Source organism: Tachypleus tridentatus, chromosome 10 (genome assembly GCF_004210375.1).
Source record: "Tachypleus tridentatus isolate NWPU-2018 chromosome 10, ASM421037v1, whole genome shotgun sequence".
NCBI lineage: Eukaryota > Metazoa > Arthropoda > Merostomata > Xiphosura > Limulidae > Tachypleus > Tachypleus tridentatus.
The window spans coordinates 182,007,661-182,025,433 of record NC_134834.1 but is presented as its reverse complement, the minus strand read 5'-3'; the positions used below and the strand labels follow the sequence as shown (position 1 = coordinate 182,025,433).

Here is a 17,773-nt window from a genome sequence, read left to right as displayed (position 1 = left end):
GAAAAAAAATGTTTAGAATTAAGCACACAGCTACACAGTACACTGTCTGTGCTCTGCCCATTGTGGGTATGGAAACCTAGTTTCTAGAGGTGTAAATTTGCAGACATACTGCTGTGCTACTGGGGGAAAGGGGGGGGCAGGAAAATTGGTAACTTCTCTTTCTCAAGTCCCACAAACACAAAAGAAGCACCACCCAGATCACACAATAAGACTAGAAAATATAGCTAAACTTGTAAAATGTAAACTACTTGGTGAAATATATAAATTTGAAGATTTTAGATCCATTGCAATTATTTTAAATTTCAGTTTATAGATTATGAACCTCATTTTCCCCTAAAACTATTCTTTGTTTGTTGTAGCCATAAATAATTTTTGTTAGTTCCGAATATTACTGGACTTCAGAGATGTTCTTAGGATCTTGTATTCAAATCACATTTTCTCAAACTTGCATACTTCCAATGTATACACATATAGTTTAAAAAACATGATCACATCACCAAATAGTTATTTTAAAAGATGCTCAAAGTGTTTGCATTATAAAGAACAGACCCTTAAGTTATTACTTAGTACCTGTTACAGTTTTAATCTATTGCATGGAAAGAAAAGTATCTTGTATTATGAATTACACTTGTGTTTTTCATTGCTACCAAACCTAGTTAATTTCATGTTTAAAGAAGATATTACAATTAAATGTTTTTTCATCTTGCATATATGTAGGAAGGAGAATATTCATTTTAGTTTGGTAATACACTAGAAATAAATATTTTTTATCCTGTACCATTTGCTACAAGATTCATGTAATAGTACAATATTTCTAATTCCTTTTACAGATTTCATTATGTTACATTTTTAGTTTTAGCATCCCAGAAATAACTTTCAAGAAAGTTTTTAGTAAGCAAGTGTTGACTTTATGAGACTAACTTTGACCTATAAAGCTGAGCTTCTTATAACAGTCTACAGTTTTTTAAATGTACATTGCAAAGTGAAGATTACATTGGAAAAGAATACATTAAAAGCATCTAATGTACATTAGGAGGTAATGGTTTTGATGTATTACTCCAGTCTTAATTAAAAATGGAAAAACAAGGTACATTTCTTTTTAATCGATCTGTGCACTGTTCAGTAGCTAGTGTGTCAAACTATGCAGCAAAAGTACCATGGTTCTTGTCCACTTATTGTAAAAACAAAAATATGATCTGTATTTTGTGTCATGGATGAATTGTAAAAGTGATTGCCACCAATCATACAGCTTTGCAAAAAATTTAACAAACAAACAAAGCTATGAGAGCCTTATAGTTTCTTTTAACCTTTTTGATACAGTGCAATATTCACAAATTTATATTCTTTTAGTGCCGAGACTTCGTAGAAGCGGGTGCCATTCAAGGTCAAACTCCGAGTGATGTTGTAGCAGCATCTGACATTACATTTAGCTGTGTGTCTGATCCTCAGGCAGCAAAAGAGGTAATAAATGAAAGTATATTTAATTCTGTAGCAAAACTGCACATTACAGAACCAAAATAATAATGGTACCTAAGATAAACAACATTGTTTTAATTGTAACACAAGGTGACATAGATGAGCACATGATAATTTCCATTTAAAATACATGAAAAGTTGGGCAACCTGTGTTTCCTGTATATGCCAACATCATGAAGAAATAGAACATGAACTTAAACTATCAAATTTAATCTGGAATTACTAATTAAAGAAATCTTCCACATCACACAACTTTCACCAATGCTAAACAACATGCAGTCTTCATTTAAATTGTACATTTTATGATGTGTACAGTATTTTGTTTGTTTGTTTCTCATTTAATTTTTATATTGCTGTAGTTTGGATTAAATTACTGTTATTATAGCAATATATTTTAGTTACTTACTTAGGAATGATGTAATTCTTTTATTTTACTCTAGATACTGAAGGTGGAATCTGCTGAACTCCAAAATGTTTATCTTTATCCCCTTTTTTATTGTGCAAACTTCACTTTCTTCATAACTCATCAATTACTTAATGCAGCTTTTGAGCATTAAATATCCTTTCTAATTCAATATCCTTCTGTGTGATAACTTTCAACATTTACTCAGAGGCATAACCAGGGAGGGGGTGACCATCCTGGAAGAAAAACCCCATCTAGATCTATTAATGACATTATTTTTCTGCTTTTATATATAATATACTTGTTTTGTATAATTTCATAAAAACAATAATAAAACTTCTACAGACACTACTACATTTGGTTTGATTTGTTTTCCTGACCATTTTGCTAAAAGTTTAGATCAATTTCAGCTATTTAATTTATTGTCAACCCTCCCCTTCAAGAGTGGAAAACCTGGCTATGCCACTGCATTTACCTAGTGTTGATGTGGCATTAGATTGGTTATTTATTGTGATCAATAATTAATTCTGTCATTCATGTTGGGTAGAGAGTACATTATCATACGTTTCTGTTGGAGCAATGTTTTCAAATATCTTATGAAACTGTGTTTTCTTTTTAAAACTTGAATTTATATACCCAGGTTAGAATGAATTAGATAAGAATTTTTCTCATATTAAAACTGATATAATAGTTGGTGTTCGGGAACTGTGGAGTGCTAAAGGAAATGAAAAGAAACAAAGGTTATGTGGAGATGACCTCAGTGGATCCTGAAACTTCTCAAGATATAGCAGAGGTGAATAAACTCACTTATTTTTATTAACTGTATCAGACATTAAATATAGCCCTGAAAAGAATCCAGAATGATTAAGAAAACCAAAAACTAACCTTTGAAAGTACAGAATGTTCTGCTTGTTTGGTTAACTTTTAAGAAGTAAGATAAATAAGAGAAGTTTTAATAAATTGAACCTAGTTTTAACGTTTCTTTCATTTAATAAATACACAGAATATTTCTTGCATCTAAGCAGGGACAAACTGATATTATTAGCTTGTTATGCTCTATTAGATGTACTGACTTATATATATTTTATTTTATAGTTACTGTGATGAGTTACAGAAATATAAGCAGTTTTTAGAAATAAGCAGATATCCGTATTGTGACTGACTACACTATATCGCACGTTAGCATTGTTATCAGGCCTCACAGTGTGCTCTATATTCTTACTTTCCCCTTGTTTTCAGGCAAACTCTTTTTTTTTTTTTATTACAGTTTTGGTTTAGCTCAACGTGAAATACTACACTCGTTGCAAATATGCATATAGTCTTATTTTGAATATGGTCTAACTGCCCCCCTTTGTTGGTGTAAGATAGAAAATTCTTTCAGAATCTGGCAGCTTGCACAAGTTATAGCTTCATGGTAGCATCAGAAACAGATACGTTCTTTCATAAAATTGTCTTCTCTACTTTGTGTAAGTAACCTTTAGAGTGAATACAATTTCCATCCTGGGATGGCCAGATTGTCCTTTAACTCAATATATTTTGAGTTTTCGAACTGAAGTTGATGCACCAGCTTTTGCAACCCTTATCATAGTTATTGTTTACAGGAGCTCCACCTGCATATTATTTGGTTTTTCTGTCCGAGAGCATGCATGTCTCTGTCAGTCATGTCCTGAAATAGCTAGACATTATTAATTGTATGGTAATCTAACATACCTGCACTTGGTGTCCTATTGTTTGTGCAATTCGTGTCAATGACAGTGACACCACCTCTAAAATTCCATGTGGAAAAACATGATTCCAGCTCCAGTAGTTTACCCTCTGTAGACAGTAATGATTATGAACTTAAATGTTGATGTCAGCCATTGCCAAATGACCAGTTCAACTGTTTTCATGGTGTTTGTCAAAGGACAGTAGCTTGAAATAATAGTGGCAAACAGCAACTCTTGAAACATGTACAGGGAGATAAACACAAAGAACTACCTATGGTGAAGTTCCGTTTCAGTCAGCAAAAACTGTCCTACAAATAGAGCTGTAATTAAAATGCAGATATTTATGTAAAAGTATGCCCTACAAAATCTAAATTATTTTTACTGTTCCTGAGAGGTCTGTCAGAAGACCTGTGTTATTTTAACAGAGAGATCCTGATACATGTGCAGTTTATTTAAAACAGCCTTTCTTAAACTATTTAACGTAAGATTTTTCCATAAAGTGCAGAATATTATAGGGTTTGCATAAATCCTGACAGTATCTTCCAGTATACATACACTATGGATATAACTCAGGACATAAAAAGGACAGTTATATTGATTAAAGTGCTTTTAACTATTCTAATCAACATTTTATGTAATGTTCCGGAATTTCAATTCACCCTTTTTTGTAAAGTTTAGATGCCAAGCTAAGATAATTTTATTGAAAAGGTCCTTACAATGTGAATGTATATTGTCTTCTTTTGCATTGGGTGTGGCCAAGTGATTAGCATGCTTTACTGTGAATCAGAGTTTTCATGTTCATTGTCAGAAAAAATGTTTCACACTTTTGGAGCTATTGGTGCACTATAAAGATAATGGTTAGATTACACTATTGAGCCAGATAAGAGTAGTTCAAGTGTTGTTGGCTAGCTGCCTTCTTTCAAGCCTGTAAGCTTAAAATTAGCATGGAATTGTAGATTTAGCCCTCAGAAAAGCCTTGCATGAAAATTATAAAAGAGAAATACCCTGCTTTAATTATAGTTGTATTTTTTGGAAGCATTTACTTGAATAAACTTTATTCAGACTTAGCATGTATTTAATGGTGATGTTAGGTTTCTCTCTCAGTTGAATATTTTGTACATATGTCACATAGTTTTGAAACAGCTTCTCTGTAAGGCTTACAGAAAAAATTGCTACTTGTGTTTATTTTAATTCATCCAACATTAACTTAGAGGCATGCAACAAGTGTTTCAGTAAGTGTTACTGTTTTCCTTGTTTCAGGCTATTCAAGCTCAAGGTGGACGATATTTAGAGGCTCCAGTTCTAGGTTCCAAGAAACCAGCTGAAGAAGGGATGTTGATTATATTGGCAGCAGGAGACAAATCAGTGTTTGATGACTGTACCACTTGTTTTCAAGCTATGGGCAAGCATGCCTTTTATCTAGGTGGGCTGTAAACTTGTATATATTCTCTGACATTCTCACTTTTAGAATATCACTGTAAGAATCTAACTTTTAACTCTCATCAGTATATATGATAGAGTGTATTTAGTACAACATGTAAATCTCTTCTTCAAAAGACTGCTGAATTCTCAAGGAGTAAATAGAATGACTATTTTCATAAAATCTACTTGACAGGCTATATAATATTTTGTATAGTTATCTGATTTTGTTTACAAATTTATCCCATTTTAATTCACTATCTGTTAGTATCATACATTCCAATTATCATTCAGTATATAAGAATAATATAATAGATCCAGTACATTAACATATTACTTGAAAACACTATCCTTACTGTTGTTTAATATCTAAATGTTATGTTAATTTTGTTTGTTTGCCTCAGTTGTTTTAGATATTGTGCAATGGAAGACAAATTTTGTAGTAAAAAAAATGTAAACTCTTATTACGTTTTACTTAGTTGTAAATAGTTTCATTTCATTCTCAACATGGGTAGTTTTGCTGTTTAAGTTTCTGTTTAGCAAGTGGGAATCCAGCCTGGAAAGCTCTACACCTTTTTATCACTAATACCAAAGATTAATGAAAAGTGTGTTGTTTTTAACTGCTTATTAATCTGTACTGCTTCATGCTAGTTTGTTCTTATAAGTTTGTTTCAGTAAATAAAATTCCAGTTGTGAAAGTAACCCATTCATCTAGCCATATCCTTCAAGTCCACTTCATCAACATTAAGTATATGATAGGTCATAGGTTAACTAATGTATTTTTTTTTAATTGCAAAATTTAAGAAAATTATTTCTAATATAATTTTTTTAATCTTCCTATCTTTTCTTGAGCATTTTCATAATGGCAACCTCATGTACAAAGTGTATTCATTTTGTAAGCCATTTGCAGTTTAGATTCTTACAATAAGATATAAAATGTTTTACATTGTTATTTAGATGTGTTATTGCTTAAACTGATAAGTCTATTCAAATAGATTTGAGTACATTTATATTTTCCTTATAGGTGAAAACTTTTCATTATACATACTGAAAATAGTTCAGTGTCAGTCGACACCTACAGTAACATCCACATTCATGAAAATAATTTTAATATTTTTCTTTCCCTGTCCCTCCATATAAATTATATTGTTAAATGTTTAGTTTTGATGTTATTGCTTTTTTCCAAAACAAAGGTTTACAAGTATAATATTGTGCAAAAGTATTTCCATTTTATTGGGCTAGTCTGTTCATGTCATTACAGAATGTAAATTTCAACACTATGGTAATGCTTCACTGATCCCAGTTGATAGTTGAATGGGTCTGGGTGAGAACACTTGTCATGCTTTAGAATTCCCATATACTTGTATGAAGGGCATGTCATAAATGTTCTACTTGAATGAATATGGTGATCAAATTTAAGGTTTAAAATAGCTTTATGGTACCCTATACAGTGCATTAACTACGTAGAAAGAAACTAGCAAGGAGCTCAGCATGCATTACTGGTATATGATAGAAGAAATCCTTAGTACTCCACAAATAAACCTTGATAAAACCAGTATTTATCACTATACTTTAAGTTTTGTTGCCATGGCATGGCTCAAAAAGCATAGAGAACTGTCAGTAGAGCAGAGAGTTGGCATAAAAGCCTTATGTAATGCTGGGTTGGACTCTCCAACAAATACTGCAGACTTGAAATATTCATCGAACACGGTCAAGTACACCCTAGATCATGAGGTAAATTTGAAAATAGGAAGGGAAGAAGAAGGTAATAACCCCAGATGCTCATCCAACCTCTACAGAAATTACTTGACTAAGGAGAAAGCTGCTGGAATCATTCAAATATTGTAGTGGCCCGAACAGCGTTAAAACCTCAACCAGATTAAGCAGATTTGGGATTTTATGGATAAAAACTGTGATAAATCAAAACTTGCTTTCTAAAGAAACTTTATGAGAGTGTATTAGAGACATTTGGAGTAAAATACCAAAAGATACTTTGATTAAATATGTTGCAACAATGCCTGAAAGACTGTCTGTAGTTATTAAAGCAAAAGGAGGACACAAAATATTAACTGTTTTCTGAACTTGAGCACTTCCACCGAGTTTCTATTGTACTAAATATGAAGGTTAATAAAGCGTTAATTTTCATTTGTGATTTACCTTCCATTGTTCTTTCAAAGTAACCTGACAATGACTGGAAAAGGTTGAAACGTTATTCGCTCCTCTGTATTAAAAAAAAAATCTCAACCCGAACCAGCCATTTTTACATACATAAAGTACCCTAAAATATAATTTTTGACTTTGTCCTAACACCTTTGCGTAATACTGTATAACAAACAAATTGCAGCTACAGTGTGGTAATAATCTAAGAATTGAAAAGATATCTTTAAAGTAATGAAAAGTATGTGGTATCCATTTTAGAAAAACAGCCTTCATTGAAGTTTTGGTTGTTGTGAATACAGTGTGTTTATAAAAAGAATTTAAAAGCAAAATTAAAATTTACAATAATTAGATTTTTTATGTCCACTTCACAGTTTTTAGGAAAGTTGTTACAAATGTCAAATCTGATTAGTTATTTACAAAACAGTACTAGTTTTTCCAGTTTGTTAAATTTTGTGATAATTTTGTTGGTTTCATATGAATAGAAATTTTGTGCTGGGATTTTAATGAATGCATGTATACTGTTTTGTTTTACTAGGAGAGGTTGGCAGTGGATCTAAAATGAACCTAATTGTCAACATGATCCTAGGAACAACATTAGGAGCATTGGCTGAGGCTATGGCATTGGCAGATAGAGCTGGTTTGTCTCAGAAAGATCTTATGGAGATATTAGGACTTGGTTTCTTAAACTGTCCAATAATCATTGAAAAAGGCCAAGGTAACTCTACAAAGGAAAGTTTACATGAAAGTTCTAGAAAGAGGTCTTACTTCAATTTCTTTTAGTGTTCAGTTGCTGGAAAAAGAGATTGAAAGATAAGAACATTTTAGTCAGTTTGATTCGTTCTAATGATATTTATATATACACAGTAAGCATGTGTATTTTAGTAGATCAATGTTCATGAAGCCAGGGTAAATTACTAACTGGCTTCATGCTTAGAAACATAATTACTACATTTAAAAAATTTAATTGCTTTTCATGTATAGTATCCATTAAATTTACCTTAATATGTTAGTAAATATTTCAAGATCAGGTGAGATCAAGGGTTGTTTAGGACCTCTATTTATTTTCTCTCTTTCTTTATCATGCAAACACTCATCATGTAAGGATTCTTAGTGCATACACAAACAGTTATTTTGTTCATTCTTCAAATATTCAACAAACATATACAATACCATAAGATTATTTTAAAATGAATAACATCCACTCATAATATGAAGAGTAATGACATAAGTTGATGATTAGTTTAACCAAGAATTGTCATTGCTTTTTGTAAATTAAGGATTTATAGGATTATTTGTACTGATCATAATTAAGTGCTTTAGGCTTTGAATCTTTAACCCAGTGGGGATGGGAAAAAAATGATAGTTTTATCTGTAAGGCAGAAGTCTCATGTTTGAACACAAGAATAGAAATAAATACTTTTACCAAACTATATAATTAAAACTTGTTTATTGTTAGATATACAAAGTACAGCATTTGTGGTTAATAGATTTATGTTGGTTAACCTAGCATCATCAAGTACAACAACAATCCATGCTGTAAACAAAGATATTGTACTGTATGTGTGTGTGGTTTGAAGGTGTGTTTATAAATAAAAAAACTGTCATATTTTATATTTTAAATATTAAACCAATGTATGCAACTGCTCTAAATACGTGCAGAATTTTTGCAAGCCTAACACTATATACTGCACAATCGTAGTCAAATACCAAGATAGATCATACCCCATAAGATATATTAGCAGTCAGTGGGTTAAATATGATATTTTAGTGACACTGACTTGTGTTTATAGACATTCAAATGATGTATTTACTAAGAATTTAGGCTTAAAATGGACTTGAAACTGAAATAATAAGTGTGAAATGGTGGGCTTAAATTATTTAGTAACTAACAGATACAGCCTTTGAGACCTTTATCTACAAGTAATCTAAAAAATTCAATTACTAGAATTAGGATTACCAAGGCTATGAAATGAAATTTTTATAGGAAGTTTAGAAATCAAGCACCAATAAACAATTTATTGTATTGAATGTTTGCTCTTAGAAAACAGAAAAAATAATGATTACGTCTCCTTAACATAAATTAGTTTCTGTGGAAGCATCTGAAATAAAAACTGTATGTAATATTAAAATTGCCCTCAGTATATTACTGTTACATATTCATCTCTTGGCTGAAAACGGAAAATAACTGGATACATGCATCAGGTACTATTTTTGTATAATACCCTTAGTAATCACAACAGGAAACTAATGTTCTGAGAAATGAATTTTTTATATAATCTAATTTGAATTTCATATTATATACATTCTCACTTTTATGTTAGAGAAATGTTTGCACCTAGATTACATAACTACATGTTCAGCATGCTTGATATGGAGTTAGTGTTCAGTTTTCTCCTGTCATTATCTTGTTAGTGAGTAGACTGTAGTTTATGTTGCTTGGATTTAGCTGTCAAAATGTTCATATTTTTATGGATCTTCGATATTATGTTCATACAAAATCAGTTTAAATATCACAAGGGAATAATCATGCAAGAACTTTGTTGAACATGCTAGTCTACTACCTTATAAATAAAGTTTGGAGAAACAGGCACCACAAACATAATTATTCACAAAACAATCTACTAAACACTTAAAAGAATTTGAGGCGAAATCATAATTTCTTCATTAGTTTTTTATAATGGTGTTTTACACTTTTCTTATCATTAAGCTTTATGTTATCTCATTTTAAAGTATTATATCCTACATCTACTGTATCATAAACATTTCAAAGCTTTTCAGTAATGTTTTAATATGACTAATTATTCTTGTGTTCGTTCATGAAAACCTTCTCAAGTGGAAAGCTGCAAAAAAATAATGTGATCTTCATCATTAGGTTTATATGTTTCATACATTGTATTCAACTGTTATACATAGGACTTTATAAATAGGCATAAAGCATAGAATTGAAAGAAACTACATAATTTAAAGCCTTAATAGTTAGACAAATATTGTTTTCCTTCCTTTGCATGACCTAAAACTTCATATATTTATTGTTACTTTACAGCTATTATAGAAGGCACCTTTGGTACAAATATGCCTTTACAGCACATGCAGAAAGATCTCTGCCTTGCACTGGAAGTTGGTGACCAACTTGAACAGCCATTACCTCTCGCAGCTGCAGCCAATGAGGTGAGATTATAGAAATTTAAACATTTCGTAATGTATTTTAACTTGCAATTCCCAAAATGTATGAATGAATAAAATGTGATTTTATGTTAAATACTGGTGTCTAAAGTTCGTGATCTTAATAACTTATAGTATGGTAAGCAGCTCAGCTCATGTACAGACTAATTTAAAATGGATTATGATTTGATTTTGTTAAACAGGTTGTTTCCTGAATGAAATCACGTATCATTCTTAAAACTATAATAAAATATTATATGATAAAAATTGTGATCACATTTAAAGGAAAAAAATGGAAATAAAAATATTTTTTATGTAGAACTTTTCTTTAATACAAATATTATTTGTTATATGTGGGAATTATTTTTTCCAAAATAAAAAATGTTCTCATTTTAAAAAACATAATTTCACATTACTATAATTCAAAAGTTAAGGTTTTCAATGTATTAGATAAGCAAAAATTATTTTTTTATATAAAAAAAAACAGTTTACAGTTAAGCAGTTTTACCTCTCATTGTATAGACAGACACAAATGAAAGAAATTGCAGTAAAATTCAACTCATGAAACATTTGTTGTTTTTCTATGGATACCCCTCATTGTGATTCCTGTACGTAATAAGGGTACCTGTACAGTTTACCTTTTCTATAATCCAAATTTTGCCCACATGTTTGCTATGCATTACAACTTGTTAACAGGAGGAGAGGGTCCCATGGCCTAGTGCTGCTTGTGTCACTGCAGTATACCATTGGCCTTGGAATAGTCTCCTCAGGGTCAATCAGTTGTGGCTACAGTCAACTGAGTACCATTGTTAGACATTCTCAACTGGTGTTTTGGCCATTATATCTTGTACTAGTAATCAGATATAGTTCCTACAAACCCTGGTAATGCTGCACTTTCCTTATCTTATTAAACTTTTGATAATATAGCTTGGTGGGTGGAGTCAATGTGCTTGGTCATTGAGAACATATCTTCTGAAGTAACCTTTTATGGTAATTTGAATTCCTTGGAAGGAGCTATTGTTGAGAGAACTTTTTCCAACATTTCTGAGTTGAAGATTCTCCAGTCACAGAGTTTCAGGGGTTGGGCAAGTTTTCACTTGTAAAAATGGAATGTTTGGGCTAACTAGAGTTCTGATTTCAATGTTTACATCACCACGTCCACCATCCACCATAAAGCTGGTTATCTGAAATGTAAAATCAGGCTATATGTATATATTCCCAACCCTCTCAGATGTTTTCACTGTCAGTAGTTTGGATGCTGCAAAACATCCTGCCATGGTTATTTGCTTGTTGCAATGGCAAATATAACAATAGCCATACATCAATTAGAGCCATGCTGTCAACTGCTCAGGCTTCCATCACTAATATTTTAGATCATTCCCTAAATGGACTGAGGAAAGCAAAGTAAAGAAAGCTAAAACCTTGAATAACAACCCTTATCAACAGTCTCTAATCTACAACTCAACCAGAGAATCTGTATTGAAGGAATTGAACTTCAGGTATCAGGGGCTTTAGCTTGGTACATGATTGTTTTCATTTCTCCAGTCAGTAATTGGTACACAAAATCCTATAAACTTTCACTACAGTTCTGATGTTCATAATGCTTTTGCTTTATGCAACAAAGTTGCAACCACTACCATGTCATTCCACCTTTAGTGTATCTTTCCTCAATAAACTTTTGATGTTTTTTATTTTTTAAATAAGTGGCCTGCTATTCCTACATTTGGCCTTTGTAATAAAGCAAAGTTCTCAGATTTGGATCTGACACTGGATCAAATTGTCAACATACAAGTCATAATGTGAAATATTAGCCAGCAATGATAGGATGGACTGATAGAGTTGGGTCTGACATTGAATGATATTACTGAATCCAGTGATCAGTCCATCTTATCATTGCTGGTTAATGTCTCCCACTACGACTTGTGTGTTGATATAATTGGGTCTGACATTGGATAAGATTACTGAATCCAGTGATCAGCCCGTTCTATCATTGCTGGTTAATGTCTCACACTGCAACTTGTATGTCAACAGAGTTTGGTCTGATAATGGATTACATTACTGAATCAAGTGATCAGTCCATCCTGTCATTGCTAGTTAATGTCCCACACTGTGATTTATCAGACATTCTGAACTGGAGATATCAGTTTCTGTTTTTATTAATTGAAATTGGATTGGAAGGATGTTATAAAATGATGTTTCAATGGGCTCTGACATTGTTGTATACATTTTCTCTTGCCCTAAATCATATAGAAGCTAACCAGAAAACTAATTATACAATCTGTGCCAATTTGCTTGGCTCTTTAAAGGCTCTAAAATTATACAACTTTTAGTTCTCACCTTTTGCTCTTGGATACTCAGAAAATACTGACCCATTTCTTATTGTCTTCTATCTTTATCCTATTTTTCTGGATTTCTGGCCATGTTGGAATCTAAGAAAATAAACTTGTTAATGCCACAACTAAATCAGCTTCCAGTGGCAACAAAACAACTTTGCCTATTCTTTAGTTGAATTTGAAGAATGTCATGAAAACAAGGCTTTGTGCCAATTGGCAAGTAATTCAGGGTGAGTAACAACACAAGTTGATTTGACAGTCTAGTTTGTGCAATAATAAGAGAGAAGTTCTCCTTACGATTCTATATTGGCCACTTTTTTATGCAATGGAACATTCTGTGGCACTCAAGTCACAAATACCCGCATCCTATTTTCCTGTTATTGCTACAAAACTGAATTAAGTCACCATTTTAGACATATTTTAACTCAGTGTCCTTTTAGTGTTGGAAATTCCATTGGCAGTGATGACACTTTTTAGGTTGACCATTTTTTTTATTATTTTGCAGACAATGTTTTTTTTGTTTTTATTTAACCTTATCTTGTGTTTTTAGCCCTTTTTTTAATGTCTATTTTCTCTATTTTATACTGTTTATCTTTTCATCTTAATCACATTTGTATAGTTGTTGCATAAAGTTAAAAAAAGTTTCACATTTAACTTTGCATTATTAAACTCCAACTTTCTGTGGGTTGGTCTTCACTAAATCAAGTCCCCTAGTGGCTCAGCAATAACTCTGAGAATTTGTAAGACTAATAACTGGTTTTCGCTTGTGTGTGTTAGGCACAGAACAGATAGTACATTGTGTATCTTTGCACTTGACAGCAAACAAAAAAATCACTGAATTTTGAAGTGGTCAATGTTTATTCATACTCACAGTGTATAGTCACAGGAAGATGTGAATGGGTCTTGGCTATATCTATTAGTGAATCAATGTGTTGAAGGGGAGAGAAGTCTCGGTCACCACATTTCCAACAAAAAGAAAACCTAATAACTTGTGATTCATATTTTGTTTTTAGTTCCATATTAATAGGTTCTTGGATATTAACACAAAATGTACAAAAAAAAGTTTCAGGCATTGCATTTCTTAAATTAATAATCACTACAGAGCTGAAATTGGTTACAAAACAAGAACTGTGTGCTGGTTTCATTTGGAATTTTTATAATTCTAATTCTGTTGTGCACAATTATGTAATTGTAGTTTATATCAGGAAATGTTGACTATTGTGATGAAATCAAAATGACTAGCTTTCTATTTTCACTCTCATAAAAGTTTTGTATTAATCGTATGATTTTTCTACCATGTCAACCTAAATCTGTGGTAAAGTCTATCGGATATTACATTGAAGTACTATAATTGTGAGGCACTTGTTTGAAGGTTGCTAAACAAAAGAGATATTCAAATTAGTAAATTATTATGTCTTATTACTGCATTTTTTTATCGTAAAAAGCATGACATATATCACACATCACACAGTTTTTATCCAAGTGAATTATTTCTGCACACTTTACCAAACATGTGTTGGTAAGGAAAAGCTGCTGTATATAAAGTTACTTCCAAACAAAACTAATAAACAAAAACTTGTTGTATCATCATTCTTTTGGATAAAATCTGTTAATGGTGTTATAATTAGTTCTTTAACTACAGAATTGTCTTTCCTCAGTAAATACAGTAGTAAACCATTAATTAATTAACTTGGTATGTTATTTAATTGTGATTAATATAAAATTAACTTCAAATCGATATTCCTGCCTTTTAAAGTATAGAACACTGGGGGTAGACTTTGTATACAGGAAATGTTAAAAAACAAACTGAAATGTATAATTACTATTCATTAAGTTGTATGTTCTTTCTTTTTAAACAAACTGTGAAATATAATTAGTATACACACTCACCAGGTTTATATTACATATATTGGTAACAAGTAGTTGTGTTAATACAATAATATTTGTGTAGGTAAATCTTAAAATAGAAACGTGTGTTAGTTTAGTTTGTAACCTTTACATAAAAGAGGGCTACAATAAAAATATCAGAATACTTTGAAATAATTGGTTCTTATTAAAAGTAATGTAAAGGAATTTTTTTATATGTATATATATTGATGAATATGCACATACTACAATTACTGTAAAGCACAGTTCTTGGTTTATGCAAATTTCACCTAGCGTGACCAGGTAGTTAGGGTGTTCGACTCACAATCTGAGGATCACAGGATTAAATTCCCATCATACCAAACAGCTTTTTTAGCCATGAGGACATTATAATGTGGCAGTCAATCTCACTATTTGTTGTTGAAAGTGTAGTGTAAGAATTGGCAGTGGGTGTTGATAACTAGCTGCCTTCCCTCTAGTCTTACACTGCTAAATTAGGAATTGCTAGCATGATAGCCCTCGTGAAAAATTGTGCAAGATTCAAAACAACACAACCATCTTCTTTATTTAAAAAAAAAAAAAGTTGAGTTATAAGATACTGAATTTTGTTACTTAAACAAAAGAACTGCCTGTAATTTAACATTTCTTGGGAGTACTTGCACTATGTCTGAATAAATAAATAAATAAAACTTATCTCTAGTTGAATATTTTGATTGCATGTTTTATCCAAGGTCTTGTAAGACAATATTTTTGTACATATGAATGATTACTGTACAAGTAAGTGTCAATAATGGGTTTACAGATAACAATACTTAAAATTTTTTCTCCTGTTTAAGCCTACAGATGTCGGTTATTAACATGAAAGTACATTTTGTTGTTGTTGTTGTTGTTGCAAGTATTCTTTATTTGAACTGAAATTGTTTGCAAGATGTTTATAAACCACTTCAAGAAACCATAGACAACTATCAGAGAGAATGTTTTATAGAATTTTAAAACTTTACCCACTATTAATGGTTAATAGTTCATTGTTTTTGGTTTGTGTTTTCAGGTATATAAGCATGCCAAGCGGTTTGGGTATGGAGACCATGACGTATCGGCAGTATATCTTCGAGCTCGGTTTTAACACCAAAATGTTCCATGAAATCCTGCCTTTCACACCATGGCTGTTATAGAATGATAGTTTGTCATTTGACAGGCCCTGTAATAAAGCATTCTTTGCATAAGAAATTTTGAAGGGTTTGTAATCTATGATTGAAATGCCTGGTCATTATTTTTATGGGCGTTCCCTCTGTCTCTTTTTTTTCTTTTTTTTTCTTTTTTTCTTGCAGATTTGTACATATATATTCTTGCTCTCAGAACGTTGTTTCATCATATTTGTACTTGTGCATAGTGATAGAATGTGCAGTGGTAGCAACTGTGTGAGGGTAGGTCATCTTAACTAAGACACTCGTACATCAGTCTTTTTAAAGATATTTATAAACGTGGATAGAATGTCCTAACAAGATGTTAAATTTTTACAACAGCTAATAAAAGTAATTTTATGATAGGAGGTGTACTTAATGCCTTGTCATACCTTTAATCTGTTGTTGAGAACTGATGGATATCTCATTGAAAATAAATTAACATTAAAAATGAGCAGTTTCCCGAATTACTCGATATTACAAAAACCAAACGTTATCCAACAAAATCAAGAGGCTCAAGTCATGTATATGTTTATAGACTTTAGAGCAAGTGACTGTATTATTTAAACGAAAATTATTTTCTTAGAATATTGTCATTTTAACTTTCTTTTATATATATATATATATATATCTGAACTGTTTAAGTACATTATGCTAGAAATCAGGTGTACAGTATAAATAATGCTAGGTAAAAAGTATCTTCAAAATATCTGCTGAAACACTAGTTTCTTAAGTAACCATGATTATTGTCTTCAAGCATAGTGCAAAATATGAGCAAATTTGAATTTTGAGATCATATACAAGTTTATTTGTTTTATTGTGTTTTTCCCTCCTTTATTTTTTTTTTCCAGTATTTTTACAGAAATGGTACCACTGAAGCTATTCATTTTAGAAATGACAGTCCACAGTGATGCTTATTGTGCATGTAATCATTTTGTTTGTTTTTTCTTTTGTGATCACAAGGAAAATAAATTCTGTTTATTATTACTTTTTAAAGACTTATTTTTATCTGTAAATACTAAACGCAAGGTAGAGAGATTCTAATGTGACACCATTAAAATAAAGCTAAAATACAACTGTTTCAACTTGATGGAAATGTAAAAAAAAAAAACATCTTTGGGAGATGAATTCACGTAAGTGTTCTTTAGCAACTTATGACGGTTTTTTGATTTCTGAAAAAATCGCTAATCGCTTACAGAAGAGCGGGAAAATGCTGTCGTTTTGGATGTTTAAATCCTGTTGGTTTTTTTTGCTTATTTAACTTACTGCCACCTAGTTTCTGAAACTACATTTTTACATCACTAACCAGGAGAAACATGGAATGAAAAAAAAAATCAGATAAAAACTCATGGATATAAAATTTAAATATTACTTATGTATGTATTGGTTGATTAGTCTTTCCTGAAAATAACTTAAACTCCAGGTTATGGTGAAGCATGAGTTATTAATGCGATATTTTTCTTTTATCCGCTCTTCTCTCTTTCTATATATATATATGGCCAGGTGGTTAGGGACACTTAACTCGCAATCTGATTGTTACGGGTTCGAATTCTCGTCTTACCAAACGTGCTCGCTCCCCTTCAACTGTGGGGAGTTATTATGTGACGATCAGCCCCATTATTCGTTGGTAAAAGAGTTTGTGGTGGATGGTGATGACTAACTTTCGTCTTTCACTTCTGAATGTAGCTTTGAAATTCAAAACAAACCAAGCTTTACATGTTTACATACATTTGCTTTATTCGTTTCTCAGAATAATAATAATAATAAACTGGAAAGACAGTGATACTAGCGAAATAAAATTTCCGAATTTTATTATATAGCCGTATATTTTCAAAATTGTTTGTTTGGAGACATGGAATATAGTTTTTGAAAACGAGTGTGAAATAGAAAATCAAATCATTAGACTGATATATAGATCATTACTAAATCATTAGACTGATATATAGATCATTACTAAATCATTAGACTGATATAGATCATTAATAAATCATTAGAATGATATAGATCATTACTAAATCGAATTAAAAAATATTTCTGTAATTCATCTAATTAGTTTCCACCCACGTT

At 31.4% G+C, this 17,773-nt stretch overlaps 1 protein-coding gene across 2 annotated transcripts in view; it reads left to right on the top strand.

Moving 5' to 3' along the window:
* Positions 1-16,693, top strand: part of LOC143231070 (cytokine-like nuclear factor N-PAC) — a 55,962-nt gene extending 39,269 nt beyond the window's left edge. For both annotated transcript variants that reach the window (XM_076465604.1, XM_076465603.1), the window contains 6 exons: positions 1,351-1,461; positions 2,571-2,672; positions 4,846-5,008; positions 7,700-7,879; positions 10,208-10,332; positions 15,574-16,693. In XM_076465604.1, the coding sequence (XP_076321719.1) occupies positions 1,351-1,461; positions 2,571-2,672; positions 4,846-5,008; positions 7,700-7,879; positions 10,208-10,332; positions 15,574-15,648 (756 nt within the window). In that variant the 3' untranslated portion in view covers positions 15,649-16,693. The remainder of the gene's footprint in view (positions 1-1,350; positions 1,462-2,570; positions 2,673-4,845; positions 5,009-7,699; positions 7,880-10,207; positions 10,333-15,573) is intronic.
* The last annotated feature ends 1,080 nt before the right edge of the window (positions 16,694-17,773 follow it).